The 25,375-nt window shown below is 47.9% G+C and overlaps 3 protein-coding genes across 5 annotated transcripts; all 3 read right to left on the bottom strand.

Moving 5' to 3' along the window:
• Positions 1-4,053, bottom strand: LOC122389712 (transmembrane protein 208-like). 3 transcript variants are annotated; one of them, XM_043381999.1, is made up of 6 exons: positions 3,970-4,053; positions 3,403-3,450; positions 2,995-3,150; positions 2,672-2,808; positions 1,586-1,670; positions 1-1,217 (listed from the first exon to the last, which is right to left on the bottom strand). In XM_043381999.1, the coding sequence occupies exons 2-6, from the start codon at positions 3,406-3,408 to the stop codon at positions 1,080-1,082; spliced, it is 522 nt and encodes a 173-aa protein (XP_043237934.1). In that variant the 5' UTR covers positions 3,409-3,450; positions 3,970-4,053; the 3' UTR covers positions 1-1,079. The 3 variants fall into 3 exon arrangements, with proteins under 3 accessions (XP_043237934.1, XP_043237935.1, XP_043237936.1); XM_043382000.1 differs by having other exon boundaries at positions 3,888-4,047; XM_043382001.1 differs by having other exon boundaries at positions 4,002-4,016.
• Positions 4,054-4,145: 92 nt separating this feature from the next.
• On the bottom strand, positions 4,146-11,161 carry LOC122389710 (protein singles bar-like). The gene is made up of 5 exons (XM_043381996.1): positions 10,936-11,161; positions 6,467-6,683; positions 5,960-6,142; positions 5,419-5,559; positions 4,146-4,851 (listed from the first exon to the last, which is right to left on the bottom strand). The coding sequence occupies exons 2-5, from the start codon at positions 6,650-6,652 to the stop codon at positions 4,774-4,776; spliced, it is 588 nt and encodes a 195-aa protein (XP_043237931.1). The 5' UTR covers positions 6,653-6,683; positions 10,936-11,161; the 3' UTR covers positions 4,146-4,773.
• Positions 11,162-14,698: 3,537 nt separating this feature from the next.
• On the bottom strand, positions 14,699-23,983 carry LOC122389709. The gene is made up of 4 exons (XM_043381994.1): positions 23,774-23,983; positions 20,989-21,189; positions 19,031-19,162; positions 14,699-17,837 (listed from the first exon to the last, which is right to left on the bottom strand). Exons 1-4 carry the CDS (start codon positions 23,870-23,872, stop codon positions 16,980-16,982), a joined length of 1,290 nt encoding a protein of 429 aa, XP_043237929.1. The 5' UTR covers positions 23,873-23,983; the 3' UTR covers positions 14,699-16,979.
• Between the last annotated feature and the right edge of the window lie 1,392 nt (positions 23,984-25,375).

The following is a 25,375-nucleotide window of genomic DNA, read 5'->3' as shown; positions in this document are numbered from 1 at the left end:
TAAATTTACATGAATTTTATTTTGATATACATTAAAATATCAAACAAAATGCCAAAAGCCATTCAACAAAAAACAACAAAGGGCCAGAGGCGAGTTTTGGCAGAAGCAGCAAGAAACAACAACGGGCGCTCTAATGGTGAAAACAGCTTGGCTACTTTTCTTGGCACTTAGTAGCCCAAGTTCACCGGTCACGTGACTCAGCAAAGGATCCCAGCGGGGTCGCCTTGGCTCTCGCCCAGCTCTGCGGGGTGACCCCGAAACTCCAACCTCGTCCCGGTTACGGGTCGCTTTGTTCCGGGCCGGGCGCCAGCAGCCGGGACCGCTGGACGACCCAGCGTTAGACGATGGGGGCTGGAAGGCTATCAGCCTGCCAGGCGTCAACTCAACGGTCGTAACAGACAGGTGAACGGACTAAGGAGTCGGGGCTCAAAGGGAGAACCGAAACGGAAACAAAGACGAGAAGAAGGGTCAATGCTCTGAGCGGTGGGAGAGACAGTTTCATGTAGTAAAGAGCCAGTGCCCAGTAGCCTACGAATATATTCAAGAAACAATTGATACAAAATATATTCGTAGGCTACTGGCTCTTTACTACATATCTGTTCAATATATCTACAAGACAGTTTCATGTAAGAAGTACTGTATTTCAAACGAATGGCTTTTGAAGAGTGATGCATATGAAGCCAAACGCGAGCAGGGGACGTATTTTCAATCGGCCGTATCGTAGTATGAATTTGGCGATCGGAGAATATGACGGGCCTTACATATCCGTAACAAAACATAAGTTCTAAGCATACACACCAGAAGCCTACGTCACCTGCACACATAAATAAATCAGCAGAGAACCCAAACCCAATCCGTGGACTTTCGTCCAATCAAATACACTAGAATCGGAACATAGTGCTATGCACAATCACAAACAGCACATTGCTTTGTACTGACCACCCCGCAGCTTCCATTAATCGTCAATAATTCCACAACAGCGCTAATCGCATGTTCCAGAACCAGCTTTCCACTGCTGCCATGTATTTCCGTCACCAAAGCAATAAACAGTGTCAAATTTTGGCCTAGCTTGGCACACTTCATTGCGCTGCGTAGCGCATTTTTCTCGCCATTTTTCGCTGCTTTTTCTCATCCACCTCAGGTTCCTCCGGCGCAGGCGCGAAGAAATACGGACCCAACACGTTCTTCCAAAGCAGCTGGAAGGCTCGCACAGGCACCTTGGAGAATGAAATGAAACGAAATTTTTATTAAAGTCTATATAAATGGCTTAAATTTTTAGTGGTAGAGAAATAATTTGAAAAGCGAATAAGCATTGCAAAACGTAGCTAAGTTCGATTTGCGCCTCAGATGTTGAGAAGCGGTCTGCTAAACCGACAATGCCTTACTTAAATAAGTCAAACTACTTAAATGTGCTCGAATCGAATTCAGGATCGGTTCGTATGATTAAGCGCATGGTGTAAGGTCCGCTCTTACGATCAATACTGGGACTTACTCAGCTGATCCAGATACGCCTAAAAGAAACTACAATCGAGGTGGAATACACCGCATCTGATTCCAACCGACTGTCCGTCAAGAAGGTACTTACGAACGCCCACAGGATCCAGAAGTACCGTGACACCAGCCCTAGAGTCTGGCATCCTGACGTGACTATGATCAGGTCCTTCACGTGTCTGAAACGCAGCGAGAGAGAGAGAGAGGTCAGTGGGATATATTCTGGGTGAGGTGTAAGCGACCTACAGTTTGTCAAGTTTAAGTCTGGCAGATAATAAACAATAAGGTGTGTGTGATTGACTGATAGTGTGGTGCTAACTGCCAAGTAAAACAACGAAATCATGGAAGGAGTTTATTGGTGGCACGTAATTGGCGGCACCAGCGGCCGAAAGCGGAAGCATAATTGATTCGATCCGTCACTTGGTGGCGCCACTAAAGCCCGAGCGTGCCGTGGGACACATCGTAAATTCTCTTGTAAGATGTATTGTTTGTATCATTAGATATCAATTGTAAAATGAACCTATAAACAGTTGGAAAGAGACCATTTCGCTTAATTCGGTAGAATTCGTTAAAAGGGAGAAAGGGATACTAAATGTAGGCAGCATAGATCTGTTATTTTTGGACGCTTTGCATCATCATTTGGTTGCGATTATACACGCAGCAAAAGCAGACGTGCCAGTTTCTCCGTGCGACTATTTATTACAGCTTTCTGGTCGCATCACTGTTAGAATGAATATAAAAGGAATTATAGGTACCGCGGCTTTGACAGCAAAGTACTGACGTCTGACAGGACAAATACAATATGGATTGAAGAAGCCCTATAATTTCTATGAAAAAGTCTTATCAGTTAAATGGAGGTTCAGCATCCCTCTGGTTTGGAGTCTACACACAAGAAATGTTAAATTCCTATGTGGATGCGTCCATCTGATTAACACTAAGGCATATGCCCTCAGCAATCCCCACTGCTCCAGCAAATAACTCCCAGTTACCAGTTACCCAGTTACCAGGAGGGGGGGGGGGGGTAGGTGTACCTTGCCTTTTCTGTGTGTGATTGAATCAAATACTAAACCATGCAACAGAATGATTTAAAATACATTGCTCTGAAGTTATTCAGGGATATATTCCCAGCCCCTCCCCTCCCCAAGACAAAACCACCAAGCACACCCCACCCAGTACTCACTCTGCCACTCCTGACTCAATGTTGAGATCCAGGCCTCCATCAGCTAGCTGGCCTGACATGGTGTACTTGGGTTTGGCCATGTATGAGAGGAACTGGTAGCAGCCAATGTGAACCAGAGCAACCAGCACAAATGCCACCTGGTGGACAAAATTGGAGTCACATGAGATGCAAGTAGTTAAGAGCAATGACCTTGGAGCTCACAGCAACAGCTGCACTTCAATTTTCAAAGTTACAGATTAGTTAATGACATCAGAGCATGATGCTTAGAGTTCACAGATTATCTATCATGGCTTCAATTTAGGAAATATGACATGCAAACTTACTATTTCAAAAGTGGCAAACTCTGAGAAGATGAACCCATTGAGTATGAGGAATAGCCCATTGGAGCCCAGGATCATAATCCTATAGAAGTTGAGTGTTTGGGCATTTTCCTCCATGATTTGCTTCTGGCCCTTGGTGCCAACTTTTCCCTTTTGAGGCTGTGAAAGACACAAGATTTCATGTTAAAACACATGCATTGGTGTTTATTGCATTCCTTTTTATAGGAAGCTAGTGAGGCATGTAGTTGCACTGATAAAAATAAATGACAATAGAAGTTAGCAAAATCATACCAGTTTGTCAAATAACACCAAACAGCCCTGTCTATATGAATATGATTTACAGCTGATGAAAATACTTTAAAATTAGGAATATGAATAGAAATACAGCATGCATAAAAATAAGCAACTTACAGCCATGCTGTCAATTTTCTTCACGGCACTGCTCACTGTTCAGGCTTCCTGTAAAAAATGTGGGGAAGTGTTATCATTCTAACATTTTTGCATTTTTTAAAGGAAGATGAACACTAAGGATGACAGTAATGGTGAAATCATTTGACATTTTTTTGCAAAGCAAAATTATCTATTCTCATATCCCAAAATGAAAAAAATCCTTGGAGCAAACAGTAGGAGTTGCATTATCATTATTTGTATTGATCTGAATGAACAAATTCTGTGTTACACGGCTATGCAACCATATAATGCTTGTTTCAAAGGCTTGAAGGAACAAAAGTATTAAAAAGAGTAAAATTAAAAGGAGACAAACACTAATGTCATTCATTCGATCAAGTGTACAAATGTACATCGACAGAAAATTGCTGAAAATCTAAGGAAAAAAGGTAAAGCAAGCTGAAGCCAGAAGATGATACCCAACTAGCTGTCAGCTGTGCAAACCTTACGAGAAGAAAAATGCGTAATTCTTTGATCAAATGATGGACAGTCTTTACTTTAAGCATAACACATTAGCAAAAATCAACTTACCTTCAAAAATCCCTGTTAAAAATGTTATAGACCATTACAAATCCGCCGGCCCTCACACTTATGGATTGCTTGTTTGTCTCGGCTGCATCATATTTGTCGACGTCACGTATTCTAAGGTGCTGCCAGTTAGAGTTTTAACTTCACGAGGTAGAGCGAGTACATCAAAATAAATCAACTTAGATATCGTACCGTTTATTACTGGCAGTGTGACATTTGGGAATCCACAATAATTTTCCCAAATGAGACAACGAGGAAATGAATTTCTCAATATCATGCCTGCAAGGAATCACTCATAATAACCTACCGCCCGGTCCGGTAGCATGATCATTTCGATTTCCCCTTTTCTATATGAGGACGTTTTCGTGGACGCTCTATCTATCGTGAGACTCAGCTCGCTACCGTTTTCGGCCACTTGCCATTCAAGCGCATGCACATCCATTTCTCATACTCAAATGAAGTTCGATAGCACCTCTTGTGCTGCTGCTAGCCTGCTACGAGCCGGCACAGGGCACACACCGTGCCAACATCACGCAAATAAACCATGAACAGTGAACATGTCCACTGTCCAATTGGTTACATCTGTCAAACAATTTAAAGCCTTAAAAACATCAAACACCGGTATATGCCCGATACAAATCGACAGAATCGTTCCGTCGTCTTCTTGGTTGGTTCACCCTCAACCCGTCCGTGGTTCACTCTCAACACAGCACTCAATTTCTCCAAACTGGAGCACAAAAGCACCCAAATATCAATTAGCACCGTAGCACTTCCATGGCTGCGAAGTAGCACATCCTCAGCTCGGTGCTATTGCCTGCCACGATACCAGCGGTATGCGAGGTAGGTGTCGTAGCCGTGAACAAGGCCCACGGCTATCCCGAGACACTGAAACACAGGAAACCGGACAGTCTTAGCATTGGTCCCACCGGTAAGAGCGAGCTTAATTGGAACCTCGTGACATACACATAATGTCGGGACTTCGGGAGAATTAAACCGAACACGATTGGCAGTCTCACGCCAAACAGCTTATCGGGACTAGTCTATAGATATTGGCGTTGATAAAACATGTCTATCTTTTCCTACAATGAGGAAGTGAATGATAGGCGTGACGGCTTATCTTTTGTATTTTAGGTATCATACAAAGTGGCAATTTGATTTCCCGCTCAAGGCCACTTGTCAAAGGTTCCTGATAACCCGACCTATAATAAAACTAAGACGACAAAAAATTCGAGACTTTTTCTCGCCTTTTTAACTTCAGTGGAAGCTTGATACTGACAGACATAACTTATCCATAAGTAACGTTCCATGCTTGCATGCATAAAAAATGTACCCGATCACCGGCAGAGAAGTTCCTAGTATGCTGATCAAAATATTATTGCTGTTCGGAACAGAGCAGCACGGCACCCATTCACTAACACGTCTACTGCAGTGTCTGTACCCCGTTTTACTCACGTATGCGGCAGTGAGAGCCGGGTACACCTGGAAGTACGGCGTTACCACGTACTGGGGCCACAGTACCGACTGGACGGTAAACGAGAGCAGACCCGAGGCCGCCACGTACAGCACAGAGGCGATCCCGTTAAACAGCGTCTCCTGTAAATGGAAGGAGAAACGCTGGATGGCAGAGGGGACAGGAAACTAAAATTTAAACACAAGATGTAAGTACCATATGTTACTTGCTTACAAATACAAGTATATACTACAAATGTATACGTATACTACATACCCCGAGGCCCGAATATATGATGCAAGTGTTTGTGCGTCTAGATTATATGCGCCAAATTAGTGAGCTAATGACGTGACTTGAGGTTAACAAAACTATTTTTACGGAATGCGCTGTCATTATTTTTACCTTATCCGTGAAAGCCTTAGAAAGCGGAAGGTCGGGGTATATATGTATATCCCTTCTACCTATATTACATTCGAGCGTACTTCATAACCGACAGGTCACGATATAATAATGTACAACTCCTCCCTCCCACGCCGCACTCACAAAGAGCGACTGTCTGACGAGTGCGATGGACGTGCTGGAGACCAAATAGCAGAGCAGGAGGACCCCGGTGGTGAAGAGACACGCGCTGGACGTGGTAAGCACTGCCGAGTAGCCGTGGCCGAGTGAGGCCGAGTAGCCCAGGCCGTACTTGACCAGCAGAGCCTGGCAGATGCCGCCCAGCGCCTGCCGAAGAACACATTGGTTAACTTATTGGGAGGGCTGGTAGGAAGGGAGGTCTCTGTCTTATCAAACGTTTTCTTATAGCTGCACCTTTTAATGAACGATATATTGTTTTCGGTCTACGCTGGCTCCGGTGTACTTCTTATTGTCAGTCACGATGGAACTAACGAATAACGATATCCGTCAGCACTCAGCAGGCATTGATATTGCAGAGCCGTCTATCACGAACACCGAATTAAGGGTCACTCCCACGATGCTTATCCGTTCAAACGCGCTCCCACATAGGTCACGCTCCAGCCTTTGAACTGGCCCAGCAAGAACTCTCACCATTTCAGCTATCTTCAGCAGACCAAGCTGTGTCTTCAGGAATCCAAAATTCAAGCAGCCGCAGCAGCGGCAGCAGCCGCAGCAGGACAGACAGCAGCAGCTCGAGCCGCCGCCTCTGCTGACCTCTGACCTCAGCTGACCCCGGGTCGGCTGAACTGCCACCCGCCGGCTGACGGTTGGCAGCATGACGGCGGCGAACGGAGCTCCGCCGGCACTTCTGCCCAGGAAACAGGACGAGAAAGTGTGAGAATGTGATCCGGTGACGCGGTGTGTCAGAGAGACGCCACATGGTGGCGAGGTCACGGGGCACGGGAGGTGCGCTATGAGAGATGGCTGGAGTAATATGATATATATGTAGAGCCTAAACATCGGGTGTGTAATGCTTGAGGAGTGGAAAACGGAAAAACGGTGGCAACTGGCTGCGGGTTGTTATTTTGGTGGATGGATCCGGCCGTCGACATTTTTATCGCGCAATTGCGATGTCTCCGGGCATCAAGTCTTTTATTTTTGTCGATAACCAGCCGCAGACCAGCACAATGGCGTTTCGATATTTGTCAAGAGAACTTTTGCAGCATAATGATGGGCTTCTAGATGAACTGAGGCAAAAGCAAGAGATCAGACACTTTAAAATGTTCTCGGACTTAATTATTCAAATAAATGTTAATATACCAAGTGATAATAACCAGTGATAATAGCCAATGATCACGTATACGTTTTAGTCTCAATATAGGTGCTTTTGTTAAACGTTTTCGTTTTATCGTTCGGTAACTTCCGGACGATGTAGACGGCTATATAGGCATTTAATCATTTGTCACTGTGACGCGCGCTGCCTCCGCTTTTACGACCCTTCTCCGCTGACCACCAAAGAAACCACATTGGTCTGATGGTGCCGAACCCTGGAGCCCAGCTGTACAGCTCCGGTCACGTGACCTTGCACACAGGAAACCACATCATTTCTCGGGGTTCTTTGTTCCAATCTATCGGATGTTCATGGGGTAAATGTGCAGCCCGCATAGCGGCGTAGCGATGTTGCTTTCGCATACAAACACATTTTTTTAGAAATGTATTTTTCTATCAAACACCGAGGACTGTCATCAACGGACCTGCTTTTTACGTACGTGGGTATAAACACAGAAGATGCGCTCACGGCCGATGTTGTATAGGAAGGTCACGCAGCTGGCAGCTGTCTTCACCACTGTTCACACTGCACCTGCAAGAATACATTTTGCAAGCTGCAGAAGAGAGCTTTTTCCTTGTCAATGTTTGCAGTTCTTATAAGCATTGGCGGTAGTTTTGCATTATATGCTGTGCAGTGTGCAAGCCAAGTTCCAATGTCCGGTGCGAATGTGTTTATGAGGCTATTCTGAAATTGGTATATGAGGCGTTTGTGTCTATATGTGTCCAAATGACGCACTCCTTAGTAGCGCATATGTCCTTCGTCGTCAAAAGGCAATCATGCTTACTTGCATGCTCGGTACATTAAAATGTACACTTACGGCAATGAGCTATTTCTATTTTCCTCTCAACCATTACGATAGGTACTATCCTGTACTTCAAGTAGGTATGCATTTGATCAACACAGTATCAAATCAATAAATGCCAATGGAACCGTTTATGTGACATCATTCCAATATATAAGGAGCACTTCGAATGGCTTATTAACAAACAAATGCTGCTTGGTTATGAGTCATCGCGTCCTCTTCACTAGGCTCTCACATACCGTCATCCGCTCTCAAAACTATAAACATCTCAATGACCACGAGAGTGAGACAGAACAACGCGGCAAGTCTCGAAGATCTATCAGTCTAACCGTGCCCTTCAATAGTTTGGTGATTGTGCCACTGCATGTCTCCGAGTGTGTGCTGTGTATGTACTGTGCAGTGTGCATCTAGCTACCGATCGCGCAGTTCGTCATCGCTCTGAGTCATCCGTCATCGAGGCTTCATCGCCCAGTGGGACATCGACGCGCGGCGGGGCGTCATCGAGCCGTCTACCCCGCCACGTGACGTCCGGCGTTTCGTCATATATAGTTTCTATGCAGCTGAACGGTAACAGCGGTTACGGCACATGGGAAAACGACGGAATTAATTATTAAAACATAGCAATGCTGGGGGTTGTCGTCTCAGCGACCCCAAGCCACATATTACTCGTCGTTTCTCACATTTAAAGTTTGCAAGCAGCCCTGACCCGATCTAAGCCCGACTTTAACCCATTAATGCCGCTTGGGTCATATATGACCCAAAAGCAAAATCTTAATGTTTTTTCTCAATGGAGGCAAGTGGCACTTTGAGGAACTTGTGCGTGTGTTTTGTTGGATTTGTGGGTTCAGTGATGAGCGTCTGAGCCGCATAAAACTTGTGTGAACTCGTCCACTGAAGTTTCTGGAGCCAAAGACGACGGGACTGCACAGTCGCCGGTCACTGGCAATGGCGCGCCGCCCCAAAAAGTAATATTATATTATTACGGAGCGAGCGAAGCGAGCGGAGTCTTTCCTTAGATTAACGGAAATTTCTGAGTATGAGCGGCCGGCCGGCCGGCCGGCCGGCCGGCCGGCCGGCCGTGCGGACGCTTTTGCGAGGCTTATATCTCAGCAACCACTTGACCGATTTACATGCGGTAATTTTTGTAGGGTAGCTTCATTCCTTCTACCAAGTATTGGACTATTCCCGATGCATGTGGGTGACCCCTTATGCACGTGCCACGTGCAAAACGAAGAGGTGTCAGTTTTGCAATTGTTGCAATATCTCGGTAACTACTTGGCCGATTGCGCTCAAAGTTGGCATGTAGGTAGGCACCCACTAGGCACTGCATATCCATGTGCCAGAGTTGGGGTGCTGCTGCACGTGCGCACGTGCAGGGGTCGTTTCCAGATCTCGAGAACGGCTCGACCGATTGCGCTCAAATTTGGTACACAGTTTGGGACCGGTTAGTAGGGTGCCGTGCACAAGTCAGTTGGGACCCATTTTGCACGTGCGCACGTGCAGGGTGCCGCTTCCAGATCTCGAGAACGGCTGGGCCGATTGTGCCCAAATTTGGCACATCGCTAGAGACCGGTTAGTAGGGTGCCGTGCACAAGTCAGTTGGAGGTACCCCCTCGCAATTTCGCACGTGCAAGGCCCACCCTCTCGCTCGCTCCGTTAGTCGCCCCATAAGGCGTTATACTGGTGTTTGCACTTTACTATCTGTTCAATGATCGTCCACCTGGCATTGAAATTTGTCTGAAAAGGGCATGATGTATAATTTTGCCCTTCTTGTCGCCATCGGATAAGTTTTTTTCCTCGATAAATATCATTGGGTCATAAATGACCCAGCCGGCAATAGTGTTGTCAATTTTCTCGTATGTTGAATACCTACAAGGGAAGCATTTGATGATTATACGATTATTTATTTCTGGGGGTTGTGATCAGATCACAGTGGCGGATCCAAAGGAGAGGGGTCATATGGGTCACTTATGACCTCCCTTGGGGCCCGGGGGCACCACCGACCTATTAGGGGCACCACAGGCCTGACAGGGGCACCACAGGCTTAGTGTTGCGATGTTATGATATCATGAGTGGACCGGTCGTGCGGGGCCGTGACGCAGGGCGGGCCGGCGACTCGGCCGGCCGAGGGGCACCACGGGCCTGTCAGGGGTACCACAGGCTTGTTAGGGGCACCACAGGCCTGCAAGAGCACCATCGGCCTAGCAAGAGCACCACAGGTCTGCCAGGGGGCAGGGGGCACCACAGACCTGCCAGGGGCACCAGAGGCCTACCAGGGGCACCATCGACCTCACAGGGGCACCACCAGCCTCGCACGGGCACCTTGGGCCTGTAAAGGGCTCCACGGGCCTGTCGGGAGCACTTCAGGCTTATTAAGGGCACCACAGTCCTGCCAGGACCCAGGGGCACCAGCGGCCTAGCAGGGGCACCACGGGCACGCCAGAGGCACCACAGGCCTTTCAGGGGCACCACAGGCCTAGCAATGGCACCGCAGGCCTGTCAGGGACTCCACAAGCCTGTCAGGGGCACCTCAGGCTTGTCAGGGCCCAGGGGCACCACAGTCCTTCCAGGGAAACCACAGGCCTGTCAAGCCTATGGAGCACCAGAGGCCTAACAATGGCACCACAGGCCTGCCAGCGGCACCAACGGCCTCGCCGATGAGACGTTGCAAAGCATTGCAATGCAGTGCCTCTTAATATTGTTTGGCTGAGACCGCTATACAGTATACACAATAAGGTATCTAGCTAGATTGGTTTTCGTGATGACTCCTTGTTTGTGACTATACTAATGCCGGTTGGGTCATTTATGACCCATGCTTATAACTTGAGAACCGATGGAACAATTTTTTTAAGCTTGCACAGTTTTCTTACTGGGACCCGTGTGGCTAACATTTGATAAGGACAACTTAAGAATCAAAAAATAAAAATTCCGGCATTAATGGGTTAAAACACCCCTATTGAACGAGCTCTGAACTGTGTGGCCTCTCACCTGACTGTTTGCTGAACTCCGCTCTCCTTCTCTCAACCCTCTCTCCCCCGGCGGTCAAAACACCACTCCTCTCCTCTCTCCTGTCATTTCTCTTCACTACCCGTCACTTCCAATCAGCTCCGTCACTCGTCAATGCCGGGCTCTCGTCTCTCTACACGTGGCACGTGCCTCGCCCCGGCTCGACTGGCCACACACGGCACGTGGCCCGCCGCTCCGCTCCTCTGCTGGGGGTGCTCCCCTAGACGGGCGGCGGCCGGGCCCAAAATAGCTCCCGGCCATCCGACTGATTCAGGTAAGGACGCTTCCGTGGAGGGGGCGTCTCGGTGGCGGAAGGGGGTGGGGGTGGGGGTGGGGGCGTTTTTTGATAAAAGAGTCAAAAAGAGTAAAGTGTATATATACTTCATGTCCATAATATCAAATGCTGTAATCAATACCTAACTAATGTCAGTTCGCAAAAAAAGGAACTGGGTCAACAGTGAACCGTGAAGCTTTTCACTTACAGCTATAAAGGATGTAACGCTAGTAAATAAAAGCGTAAGCTATCAGGATTTGTTTACATGACGAAGACCAGGAAATGGAACCGTCCTTTTTATCCTACCAAGTGAGAACCAGAAGCCTCTGAGCTAAATATTATTAGCACATTTTGTTTATCCTTGACTGTATAAATACGATACCTACATTTATTGAAGCAGCGCACCCTGCAACATCTCAGAAACATGGTTTCTAAAACAAATGTCATAGTGCGTAACGTTTCAGTCTAACCATCGGGACTGGACTAGCAACTCTACCTGTCCTGACGACGAGTGAACTGCCGGCTCATAAGCCCCGACAGCCGTGATACCCTGACCCAAGATACCTATAAGAAACAGGTAGGTCCGATGTTTTGAGTAAAGCCCAAGTAAAGCCCTGGTGACGTCACTGACATTTCTTATATGGAGAATTTCGCCCATAAGGAAAATATTTTACATACGAAAATTTGTATTTCATTAGGAAAAAATACATTCTATCAATTTCATCATGAAACTTATATAATTTAATTAAAAAACTTGAAATCCTTTGAGTCAGGGTTACTTTTAAAGGGGGGGAAGAGGGGAATTTCCCCCCTTCGAAAATTCCGCTCCCCCTTTCAAATCGTGTCTGAACGGCTAGGGAGGGAAGGGGGAAATTCCCCCTTTCAAATTTATTTTGGAGCCCATTTTCAATCAATTCGCTATTCAGATTCTATAGTCATCGTTAATCAGATTCTCGTCATCAATCAACGTTGCTGGCGTAAAGATAATTATTAATTTTCAATTTTCGGTTCCATCCAACCATTTTACGTTCAGTGCAGCAGGAACTCCAGATTTGACCCGATACCGATCGGATAGTCGGTGGGACCGTCTCTTGTCTTGTCTCTTCCGTCTTTTCGCAATCACTGACATATCGGTACAGGCGTCGGCGTAGGAACCGGCGGGGGACGGGATTACCTCTCCGAACCAAGGGTGGATACAGGGGGAGGGGGGCAATGGGCCATGGCCCCTCCTTTGACGCAAAAAGAAGGTGACCCCCTTTTGGACCCCCTTTTATATTCTGTGTTCTTTCTCAGAAACGACCCATTTATTCACGATTATTTTCACTTTTTCATCGACGCCAAGGCCAGACATCTAAATTTTTTGTCCCAATATGACAATGGCCGTGTTTAACCATCCTCCAAACCGGAATCATTGAAGGAAAAACAACGTTATTTTTGTCCCATAGGCATCAAAGCTTTGAGTAATAAATGACTTTTCTCTTTATGCAGCATTCACGTTCATCTGCTTTGCATGCAGAGCAGGGCGCAAAAAAAAAGTACCTCATCACAGCCGGCTTTCCCAATGGAACTTTCACTGCTCACTAATACTAATAGTAATAATTCAAGTTTTGTGCTTCATTAGTTTTTGTTCGGATATCACTGCCCACCTTGTAGTTGTAGAGGTTGCAGTTTTGTAGCGCCGTCGTTTCTCTACATACACGACCACACAAAGAACTTTGGAATTGCTCGTTAACTGTAGCTTTTGTGAGCGTTTAAGAATTTCATGTTTTTTGCTCATTTTTGCTCGAACAGTTTGACATCAATTACTCCTGACCTAAGGTGACCTAAGACTTGAAATTTTGTGCGAAGGTTTCAAATTGATGCCCGGTAAGGTACTAAAAATTTGGCGGCGCTGCGCGCCGCCGTTTTTCGCTTTTCAAGAAAACCCACATGGAGGCCAAAATGACCTCCAATCAGGGCGCGGATTAACCTCTCTCTTTAGAAAGGCGTTACTTAATGTTTGGCCGGGGTATACCTACTAGTTATTGATACCACTGATAGGTTGATACTACTGATTGGCATTTGCAAGGGCGCAGTCAAGTTGGGACCTCCCCCGCCCCTTACAGCCAAGGTAGGTGCGTATATTTTTTAGCAAAATTATTTTTTGGCAACCTTCCAAAATAAAGTGGCTGAAACCCGAGGAAAGAATAGGATTTGGGGGTAGGTAAGGTTCTGCGGGCTCCATCCTAACGAAAAACCTAATGGTATTGCCGCCCACCCCCCTTTCAGATGCCCCTGGATCCGCCTTTGCCCCGAACTTTATTCCCCCTCTCAACTTTTCCTGTAAAAGTAACCCTGCTTTGAGTGCTTGTCCCAACCCCTGCTATACCTTTGGTCACGTGACTACCATGATAAACTTTGCGTTTTGCAATGTTATGACTTAAACAGAAGCAATAAATGTTACAAGCGTATTATTTATGATGTTTTAGGCAGCAATCGTGTAATAACATCCTTGAATTATATACATTCTGCTTAAAAGAGGTCACGTGATGCTACCAGATTGTGCTCGGACAGCATTTTCTTAAACTTCGATTTTGAGTACTTTTTACCTTCATTGAGTCCTAATAACGGACGTTTTTAGTTATAAAATGAAGCAATGAATCTATTGAGGGCAAAGTTTAATCATTTTTGCACTTTCAAGCCGGGCTATCCTGGCATGAACTTCGGCCGGTTTGTGTGTGAAGCCTATGGTGAAGGGAAAACTTCACGCCCGGCTGACGTCACAGACCTCGGCTACCAAATCGTGTCCGGTGGGGGTCGCCCTGACCTTTGACCTCTGACACGAGCCGCACCGCAACCGCACGTGACCTGAATGAGGGGCGTGGGAGGGCCGGCGACCTGACCCGGCGGACAGTGTCATGGCTGAGATGCTCCCTGTCATGTAATTTGGGTACATTTTTGGGGCACACCCGTAGCATAAATTGTGGAAATATTATGTGTCGAAATCACTAGCATCATGGCACAAGACCGAAAAGTATAAGTTGTGACAGTTGCGACATGGTTTTAGTTGCTGAGACTCCCACCAAACATGCTTGTCAGGATGTGACCTGTTGCAATCCTGCTCATCAGTGCAAGAAATGAGACTTCGTGTGGCTAGAATCTTCCCACCAAATTAACAATTGCCTCGGAGGTGATGAGCGAAAATAGCATGTAGTTCGTGGTTGACACATTAAAAGCGCCGAGACCTCGCGACATGATAAATTGATGAGAAGCGATAGTGGGACTGCAGCTAATGTGATAATAATAGCAAACCCGTTGTTCAAACTTTTAACACTTCCTGTGAACGTCTTATGTAGTGGGCTGAATGCTCCAGTTCTGAGCTTGAGAAACGCTCTGCTCAATGCAGTTCCACTCCAGAATAAAATTAACAAAACCTAACATCCCGTATTTCAGCGAAGTGGGACATTCGACTGGTCCTGAAAAGGAGCACAGTGACAAATGTTGCTATTTATTACAAAGCACTTTGTTACAAAAACAGATTGTGCATGTGCATTCGGCAGTATAAGGGCAAGTTTTTGTCGCAGCGAGGTGGCAGGCGTAATTAAATATTTACATAGGTACATAGGCAACAGCCAGCAAGATGTCTTTAAAATACAAACACATCCATCAACATAATACTCAACTATTTTGCACCACACAATACATAACACCACAGTACCATTACTTTACAAAATAAATAGCGCGACATAAGTGCAGACATCGATCATCACTCGTTGCATCCTTGTTCAAAGCAGACTTTGGTCGTGTGCTGTGTGCCTAAAAACTACAGGCCTAAACTAGACGAGAGCCAGCAAGGCCATTTAAACATACATAAACAGTAGCGTGCACGTATGAGTCAAGAGGCGATCTAAAGCTACGGAGCTCATCAATTTATTTGCCACACAGCGGCTAAATTCGCAAACATTCTCGACAGCACATAATGTAGATCATGACACAGGCGTCTACCTATTTGCTTTGACGAAACCCAGCGTCCTCTCAACTCGTCAGTTACTGTCATCGTAAAAGCATGATATAAACATAATGACACATCAGTCATCGCCTGATAACAATACACAGTACACACACGCAAATGAACACACTACAGACCTCTTCTCGCTGGGTTGCACCTCTAGCGAAGCTGACCCAAAAAGCGTCGCAATCTCACGCTCTCCGCGGATGCGCTTCATCGCACAAAACGTGCGCGACTATCGCTTCGTGCCCTCGCCGCGTGGAAGGAAGCGTGATCGAACGCCTAAGATCGGGAGCTCTCACCAGCCGGGTCGCACTGTCGTGACACACGTGACCCGTGACGACACATGACGCCCTGTGACCATCCGTGACGACCGGGGATGACACGGAATGCGACTGGCACGGGTCAGAGGCGGGAGAGCTTTCCAAGCAACACGCAGCGTCACAATCACTGTACGGACATTTCTGAGGCTGGGAGATCAGGAAAATTTGGTTGCTGACAAGTGACAACAGAATTCCTTGCAGGACAGATCAAGCCAAAGCCAGCCAAAACTTACATAACCAACACCGTATTCACTCATGCTAATTAAGATTGACCACCCAAGTATACCAGGAACAACCTTCGGGTATAAACAGATCTAAATCGTTGTAAGATGTTTGCCAAGTGACTCAGGGCGCGATGCATGATCCCATTAAATCATTCAGCCTAGTGAAGGCTGTCTGCCACCGGCCGCAGCCTAGGCCTCGTCAAGAAATGAGCCCCATAACCCTTGCTGAATCAGGTCTCTATTCTTTATACAGGACAACTACCTACTTTTTCAAAGATTGGCTAAAGAATGAAGCAGCATGCTTATGTGGATTGCCAATCGCTGTAGGGGGGGGGGGGGGTGCATAAAGACAACTGTGGACTTCGATGAGCTTGTGTGGTCCACTTTAAACCACCGATGATCACAGTGGCCCGCGTGGACTAGTGTGGAAAGTATCCGACGCGCGACACGCTACTAGTTGATGAGTTCACCCCAGACGGTCGCGGTCAGACGGCGCCGCTGAGTGACCTCAGGCTACCCCACCGTCGCCGCGCCGTCGCGACCGACCGTGGTCATGATGTCATCAGGACTCCGTGCCGACAGCGTCGCTCCCCTCCCACACATGGACAGATGAAGATAGGGACAGGCGCCGGGGTCTGTCAGTTGGTGGCGCGGATCGAGAGGGTTGACCCTGGATGTTGTTTGGCAGGAAAGTGATGGTTCTTTGTAGTGTGTCCATCTGATATAAGACGGTCATCTAATGCTGGAGATGAAATATGTAGCTGGATGCGTTTCACTCGTTCTAAAACAAAGATAAAAGTACGAAAATATGATATTTTCAAGGACTTGAGGTCAAATCGATTTTCCTTTCTTTTGAAACTCACTTTGCTAGATTGTGAGACGTGAGTTAACTCCAACAGTCTGTGGCTGAGTTGGAAAATACAGGTCAGGGATACCATGAATGAGAGGAAATCTCCGTACCGGGAATGTCTCCCTGCGACCTACGCAGGCCGCCACGTGAGGTGCTTTCCTCCCGACCCGTGCTGGTCGTGCTCTCGAGTCGAGTGTCTCCTGTCTTTCCGCATACCTGCGGTTCCCACGGCTGAGGCCGCGACCGGCCGGGTCCCGAACGGGTTCCAATGACGAAATTTGTCACTGTCACCGACCAAAGTTACTGTGCACCAGTTTAAACTCCCTGAGCCTTCAGTTCAGAATGTCAAAAAGTCACAGACGAACTCTCAACTTCCCTCAGCATGTTTCAGTTCCAGCATCTTCCGACGTTGCTCAAACGTCAAATTCGCTGGATCTTGATCCAGATGACCTGAGCTAGCGAATGTCGGTTCATCAACATCCGCATTCAGCGGTTCGTCCACATCATTCGGTGTACTCACTGACCGACGCATATCGCGAGTCCGCAGCTGGGAAGGCTTCTTGGAGGCGGGCGGCACTGCCGGTGGCCGACTCAGTGGTTTTACCCTACCCGCAGCGGGTGGTGCGGGAGGCAGTGGAGGCAGACCGGCCGCTCGACCTCTCCCACCACCCAGCTCAGTCGCCGAGCTTGCCAGTGGACGAGTCCGAGGCGATGAGGAGTCAGTCGAGTCGCCCGACGCGCGTCGGGGAGGTTTCGACACGCGAGCGTATTCTGGCGAAGACGGCATCGGTGGTGATGAGGAGGGGGAAGGTACGGTGGGAGCCACGGATAGGCGAGGTGAGGACTCTGGGTGTAGACTGATGGACTGACTCAGCGTCTTCTCGGTCAATCTACGCACACTTTCTGAGGGAATCTGCAGGTTGACCGCTGAACTAGAGACGGGGACTCCTGCGAATGGGAAGGGGGTCGTCTCCAGTCCGACGAACGGTGGACTGCTGGGCGCCCTCTCCAGTCGACGGTGGTCGGACCGAAGCAGCGCACCGTTGGTTGTTTCAACAGGAGTGCTATCCACAGTCGGCGCACCGGTCTCGATGGTCAGAGGACGGGAGCGGCGCCCCAGCTCGGCAGAGGCCGTCTTCATCTTCAGAGTGACGGCTCCGACCCGCTGTCGGCGGGACAGCAGACACAGGGCGCCGCAGAGACAGGAGGCCACCAGAGCCAGAACCTGGAAAAGGGGCGGGTGAGAAACAGACGGGTCAGGTCATGTGCCACATGTCAGGTCAGAGGTCAGTTCACGGGTCAGGTCATAGGTCAGGTCACAGGTCAGGTCACACTCGCTTCATCACAGGTCAACTCACATGCCAGGTCACAGGTAAAGACACAGAAATTACAAAATCAAGTTACAGGTAAAATGATGAACTAGTTTTACAATTGGAAGCAAAATATCGGCAGGTAAGCTGAGCGGCAACATTTGAATCGGATTTGACTGGAGTCGTAAGTCTGCTTGACTCGTCCTTTGGTAAACATCTACAGTTAAAGGGACCCTCCCACCTTAACATTAGTTTTGAGTTGAGATAGCCAAGTTTGCGGCCAGGCTCAGAAACCACCATTTATCCTGGTCGGAACCCCCGCAGCTTTATGGTGTTCAAGAAATTTCTTCCCTTTACTTGCAGGGTGGGACCAGCGTGGTCCCTATCTCTTAACCATTACGGGAATCTGATGACGTCATCAGGCTTTCGAACGTCCGTTAAATGTTTGACTAAAACGTTTTGTAGCACGCGGCGGTATATGCTGCTTTGCGCGCAACAAATGCCGCACTTTCAAATAAAGTCGCTAGGAACAGCGGAGATCCCAAAAAGTAAACAAAAGTAAAAGTCTAATATCTTGAAAACCGGTGAATATTTTTCGATGAAATTTGGTATATATTCGTTTTTGCTCTTTCTGAACCGAGTGACATCACTTTCATGTCAATTCATTAACTTTTTGAAGGTGGGAGGGTCCCTTTAAGCGTATGCCATGCATTTTACTCTGCGACACAAATCTATGTCGGCGCATGAGCTGTTAGCGTGCCGAGTATATGCTGGTCGTAACTATATCATCGAGTGACGACTGACGACACTGACATTAACAGCGGTCCAAATATAAAGCATGGCCTTCCTTACGCACACATGAGTTAGATTTATCCACCAACCAAATCGGGGTAAATGGCTGTTGGCGGGCCTGTGTACCCTCAAATAAAACACTGGTGACGCAAGTTACACTCTTACAAGGAAAAACAATGTAGTCGCGAAGAAAGTCTGACCTCGCGCTGACGCAGAGACAACAAGTGGCAATAAGTGGTTACATTTCAAATGCTAAACGTGCGTCCGTAATCGTACCCCTGCAGATCTGTGTGCCTCTAGTCCTCCCCCGACTTACCGCGGTCAGAATTTTCAGCGGGAATCCGGGCTCCCGCAGCTGATAGTCGATGTTCCTGCCGACAATCTCCGCCAGGTAGACAATGCTGGCTACCAGCCACAGACAGGACATGCCGCCAAAGGCCAGCTCCGGCTGTCAAAAAGGTCACAGAGGTCAGGTCAGAGGTCAGAGTGGCAGAGGTCAATAAGGGGAAAGAGGTTCAACACGATATGGATAAGGGGAGAGGTCCATAGAGGTTCACATAGCAGGCCTTTCTGTGTTACGTTGAAATCGATACGCGGCCTTTTTGGATCAATATCTTTCCGGACTAATAAACGCATATAAATCTGAAGTGTCATGAAGGCGACCGAAATATTCCCTCCCACGGACGCGATTCAGAGTTACGGATGTTCGAGCTTATTAAATATTTGATGATGACAGCAGAATGGTCAGGCTATGATAAAACGAGCTCGAAGACTGACAGATCATAGCCGTAGCCAAGAGAACTGTGACAGGTAGCTGCTCTCATGGGAAAGGCCCAGTGACCTGAAATAGTGAAATAGGTTCGTTCCGAATACACTTGTGACAGACTGCCGCTTATATGGATGCGAAATGCGATATTTGTGGGAGCTAGTTGATTGGGTGGAACGAGGTCGTCGATGAATAAAATGAGTCACAAGTATCATTTATAATAAGTAAGCGTATCTACACTTCACACATAAATTGGTAGTCATGAACTCCTTTGTTAAATGTCAATAACTAAACGGATCTCCACCCGACAAAAGCCAGAACGGTTTTGCTAAACAAACGGGAAAGTCATAACCGTTCATGCAACTACGACTTGTCCATGAATAGCAGCCGTCCTAAATCCATGTTCCGTTTCATGGCGTTGGCCTAGGCAACAAGGCGGTTGCGGTCAGCGGCTCAGCCCATTGTCTGCCTCCCGCTCCATTCGCCCATCCTCCAGTCACGGCAGCTCCAGCAGTGAAATGCCAGCACGTCAGGAAATCTGGCCATCGCGGTTTCCGCGGAAACTTCCGTCCTCTGCACAGATCACGAAACGAGTGTGATCGTGCACGGTGCACGGTGGTGCTCTGTGCACACAGCCCTGTGATCGGGGTGCACCGCCGCGTTCTTTGAGACGTGCAAAGGACAGGGACGTACCGGAGCTGTTTGCGAAGCCGATACATATGCTCAGATGTGCAGACAATGACGCGATCGAAAGTCCTTCCCTTACACTGTCAAGAAAATGGAATAAACATTTATGGTTCTAAAAGTTTCTATCCAAACTATCTAGCGAGAAAAATGTAATCAGAGCGTTCAGTCACTGAGTCATACATTTTTAAGCAGCTCCACTCTGTCAGCATTCACGTAAATTAACATGCCTTTTCAGCTACCGTGCCCTCACATCTGTGATCTGCACTGTTTCTGTGCACGGTCTTTGCCTCTGCTCGGCTTCCTCTGCACGCTCCAGCTGTTTCCTCTGACGGGAAGACGCTCCAGCGGAGCCGTCTGCGCCCCGGGCCAAGACGCGCTATCTCCAGACGCTCGGTCACGGAAGAGGAAGGCGCGAGCGATGGGTGTCGACACATCGCGGGGAGGGGCGGAATAGGACGGACGACTGGGAGTGGGACAGCTGGGATGGGCGCCGGAAATGTTCGACATGGTTTGGCAACAGAGGTGCGTGTATTCCTGAGAGCCAGTGAGGCGAGGGGAAATGAAGGGCGGCCGTTTGGCAGAACATAACATCGCCATTGTGAGTGATGTCTACAAAGGCGAAAGGAAAGACTCAGATGAAGAAATTATTTCCCATCGCGCATTGTTGCTGATGCCGATCATTTGTCTAGTGATAATGAGAGCGAATGTTACATTTCTCCTTACCTCGCTATCACCTCAATGGCTCAATATCATACCACAAATGCACGTCCGGCCCTCTCAACATTCTGTGATAGACGTTCCATTGGTGACATTCCACTCACCGCGACTGTCCTGAAGAGCATCTGATGACTGTCTGACGAGGCCAGAACCGTCAACAGCAGCAGCACCGTCACCATCAGACATCCGGAGCAGCAGATGACGAAGAAGGCCTCCGGGCGGAACAGGTCATAGCCCGGCAGGTGCACGCCCCGGTACATTCCCAGGTAGTGACCCGAGAACGACACGCAGAGCACGTTCAGCGCCTGAAATCAGCGTATGAGAGGGTATTGTTGGAAGACGATGGTATTGGTGGAAAAGCGGATGCAGAGCTGCTGAGTTATACAGCTGTTCGATGCCTGGCTGAAATTTCAGAGCAGGCGTTGTGCTCAAATGTCATAAAAATGAGTCCTAAATTTAACTCCGACAATGCTTTAGCGATCTTGTCAGTTTTAATTCTGTCTTTAGCGTGGATGCTCTAGTAGGTAATGAGGAAAAACTGCTTGCCTTTTTTACGGAAGACCATGAAAGAAGGTTTATTTCTCTTTCAACAGATCGACTTGCTACTTAGTGCCCTGTCCGTTTACCACCCGCGTTCCTTTAGACGCAGCTGCATCTAAGCAGTTTTTGAGCTCTTTGAGTCTTGTCCACGCGTCCAGCTGATGAAAAATGGTCTAGTGCAGCTGAAACGTTACATACTTTTTATTTAAACATTGGACCAGCAAATGGCTATGAACCGTTAACGAAGAGCAGTCAACAAAACAAAACGGTTAAGTCAGGTTTACAGAACAATGTCGTAGGTAAAGTGGTCAAACAATCGGACCATGAACAATGACAAATACCGACGGATTCGTTTGCGCTGTTTTTAATGCATTCATCCGCCCACAAAAACGCTTCTTCAAGGTGGAACAAGACGTCGGGACTTATGTAAATGACCTTCGAATTCTTTCATGGACAACTTAAACATACCACGCATCTCTTTAGTGTCTGAAGTATAGGCTGAATAATACGCTTTGAGAAAGAAACGCCAATCGATCATACAACAATAACACCAAAAACGATTGCTTTCGTAAGGCAATGAACCGTGTCGCGTAGCATCCATCGCAAAAAGACGCCGCTTTCGCCTGAGCTGTGTATCGATTCTCCAGTCGCCCTGTCCCGTGACATTCATTGACCGCTCACATCCGGTGCTCACCCAGCTGTGAAAGTGCACTGGACAGGAGAGAGCCCCAAGGTCGGTGTCGAGCGTCTGAGCGCGAGGGCAGCATCCTTCCCAGGCATCTCCGACCGCCGCCTTCCCCTGACGCGTGAAGAAATTCCGCCGGTTCCGCCCGTGAGTCATCGCGAGCTCGACGACACAGAACCGGTTTTCTCTGTCTAGCGAGCTTCGTCGAAGGGGCGTCGAGCCGCTTTACTCTCTCGGGATGGGATTTACTCATCGGCTCAGACGGGTACTTCCGAATGCCTGTCGCCGGACAGGGTGTTCTTATGCATTCTGGGGCCGGAAACGGTAGTGACGTCATCGTGAATATGGGATGAGGGATGAGGAAAGACGCAGACCGGAACGCAGTTGGGCAACGTGAGGAGATTTAGAGATCAAACGGGCTTTGAAATATGCAAAAAGGATGAACTTGGCAATGTGCAAGTCCAAGTAGTTCAAATATTTTGCAAGCTCGAACACTTAATCTGCAGCATGTCTGCATTTTGTGTAGCACATATTGCATCAGAATGACGTCTTATTGAATATTGTATTGAGCGCGAGGGCGCAAATTATGATAGAATACACCGACGTGAATCGATCCAGCCATTCCTGAGATATAGATTTGGGCCTTGCGAGTGCACATGCAGTAACACCCAAAGGCCCAAACGTGACAATCACGTGAATGGCGCATCATGAGTAAAGAACAAGTCGTTTGTAAAACGTATTCGCTGTTGCAATAATAGGTTCAAAAAGCGTCTTTAGGCAGGGCTGGGATGAGTAGTTCATGCTACAATGTTTTGAAGAGATTCTTATCGCACAGTGCTCTATTTTTTTTTTTAAACAAGAGGAAGATAACTTACCAGGGCTGCGGAGTCGATGGATATTAGGGTGACTCTGACCCCGACTCCGACTCCGGCTTCAAAAATCGACTCCGACTCCGACTCCAGACGGTTCTATTAATACCCATATCATGATATTGAAGTTCATAATGGAGATGTTTTTATCTTGCCTGAAACGATCCCTTGTGCGCTCCAAATTGGCGTTGCGTTGCAAATATGCATTAAAAATAACACACAGATTTAAAAAGCAGGTCCAGGGGGGGGCCAGGGGCATTCACCGTCTACTGCTTCTTTCTCTCAAAACGTTCGTCCAAAACATAAAAATTACCTTTTTTCGACAAAATCTAGTTTCAGTGCAGTATCGTCAATCAAACAGGTGCAGTGCATGACGTCGAGCCATGCAGCGTTAACTGCGACTCCGGACTGAGTCCGGAGTCGGAGTCGGTAAGATTTTCGCGACTCCGACTCCGACTCCGGGCAGAACTGTCGACTCCGACCGACTCCAACTCCCACTCCGACTCAGACTCCGCAGCCCTAGCTAGCAATCTAAAAATTGCTTCGACATGTTTATAGACACATTTCGATAACAAAAACCTCCTTAGTCATACAAACCGTCTAGTAATTAGTTTTACTGACTGGTGAGAGCGACCGACTACCTAGCACCACATAAACCTCCCATCATTTTCTGGGTTTGGTTAACTATTGCTTAAAAGTTAAAATGACGCCTTGTGAAACCGCGCGTAGAAGTACCGTAAAATTAAACGTACAAGAAACAGCCTATGCATTTACTCCGCCGGGGTAGGTACTCACCAGTAGCACGAGGTGCAGGATTCCCAGTGGCGTCTGAAAGAAGCGTACGTGCCGCGACTCTTTGAGCTCGCTCCATCTCGAGCGGGAGCGGTTCGCCATCCGTGCGATCACCACGAGTCACCGGGCCACACTGCGTGCCCGCCGCCCGCCGCCGCGGCCGCTGTCTGCCCGTCGTCTACTGTCCGCCTGCCTGCCGCCCGGCCGCTGTCTGTCCGCCGTCTACCGCCCGCCGACCGCCGTCGCTAGCTGACTGGGCCCAGTTCATATAGAGCCCCTTTGCTGCTAAGTGACACCTACTGGAAAGGGAAGGGCGTCCCCACAGCTGGGTCATATAGCCCTATTATGTATTACATACCTCCACTGCAGCGTTCCCAAAAGTGTCTCTTTGGTGAGTGGCACATTGGCAAAGTGACACTTGCCGACTGGCTTTTCTTTGTGAACTAAACCGGTCTCCGTATGTCCTCAGCCTGTCCCCACTGCGACTAGCTGTGGCTCTGATTTTCACCAATGAGCGAAAATCGAATTTAACAGCAGGGCACCCCTCTACACTCCCATGGATTTGCTGGCCGTCTTAGTTGTGCGTTCTTGAGTGGGTGTGTGATGGCGGCGGCGGTGGTGGCATGGTGGTGGTGGGAGTAATTGAGCAAGAAATTTAGGAGAGTAATTGAGGGATTGATCCCTATTTACTCTTGTCTTGAGTCACACTTAGCGACGACTCATAAGTAGCGTCCGAAAGGTATAAAAATATGAAAGAAATGCTTTAACCAAATGTTTTAACCATTTCAGGTTAAAAGTGAGATCACCGAAGGCCAAGGGTCAAATTTCCCAAATTGAACATCTCCTTTACAAATTGGCGCGCAATAGAGAGCTTCATAACAGAGTGCTTCATAACAGAGCTACATTTTCACACAAAAAAAAAACTTCCGAAGCTCTTACGGTAACATGCCAGGTTTGACCTAGGATCGACCATTCGGCCTCTGGCAAAGCCCGGGAAAACCCTATAAAATAAGAAGTGCGTGAGAAGGAGGTCCTTGTACATATACCTTATGGCATTCATTTATATTGGGGAGATCGCATAATTTTGGGTCGCCGATACAAAAGATCCTAGATGCATTCATGCGTATTGCGGGTCTATGGCCACTCTTATCAATCGTTAAAAGTTTGAAATCAATCGTCATAGTTGACCTCTCAAACAAAATAGAACCGTTTCCTAGCACCCAAAATCTATCAAGACGTCGACACGGTGTTTCCACCAGCTCCATTTTCCACACTTCCATCCGTTCCGGCCGGAAACTGCAGACAGCGACACCACGTCCATCCGTTCCAAGATATGGCTACCACGCGGAAACCCCGTCCGCTCACCGTCCTGTCCGTGCCCGGTCCGTGACGTCACTGCTACGTCACTGGAGGACAGGTTCGTGCCAAAACGACCTTCCAAGGACGGGACGGCGCCGACAGGTACCGATATTCAGACTTTCAGTAGACAGCTATCGGTGCCGGAAGGAATGGTCCTTCCAAACAACGAAACGTTTTAGCCGTGCATCCTTTTGGACTAAACTGTCGAAATTCTGCACCCTACACTCAGCTGCCAGACATTTAAAC

This window comes from Amphibalanus amphitrite, unplaced genomic scaffold (genome assembly GCF_019059575.1).
Source record: "Amphibalanus amphitrite isolate SeventyFive unplaced genomic scaffold, NRLGWU_Aamphi_draft 000369F_arrow, whole genome shotgun sequence".
NCBI classification, from domain to species: domain Eukaryota; kingdom Metazoa; phylum Arthropoda; class Thecostraca; order Balanomorpha; family Balanidae; genus Amphibalanus; species Amphibalanus amphitrite.
The sequence above is the reverse complement of the archived record's forward strand: the minus strand, read 5'-3'. Positions and strand labels throughout refer to the sequence as shown.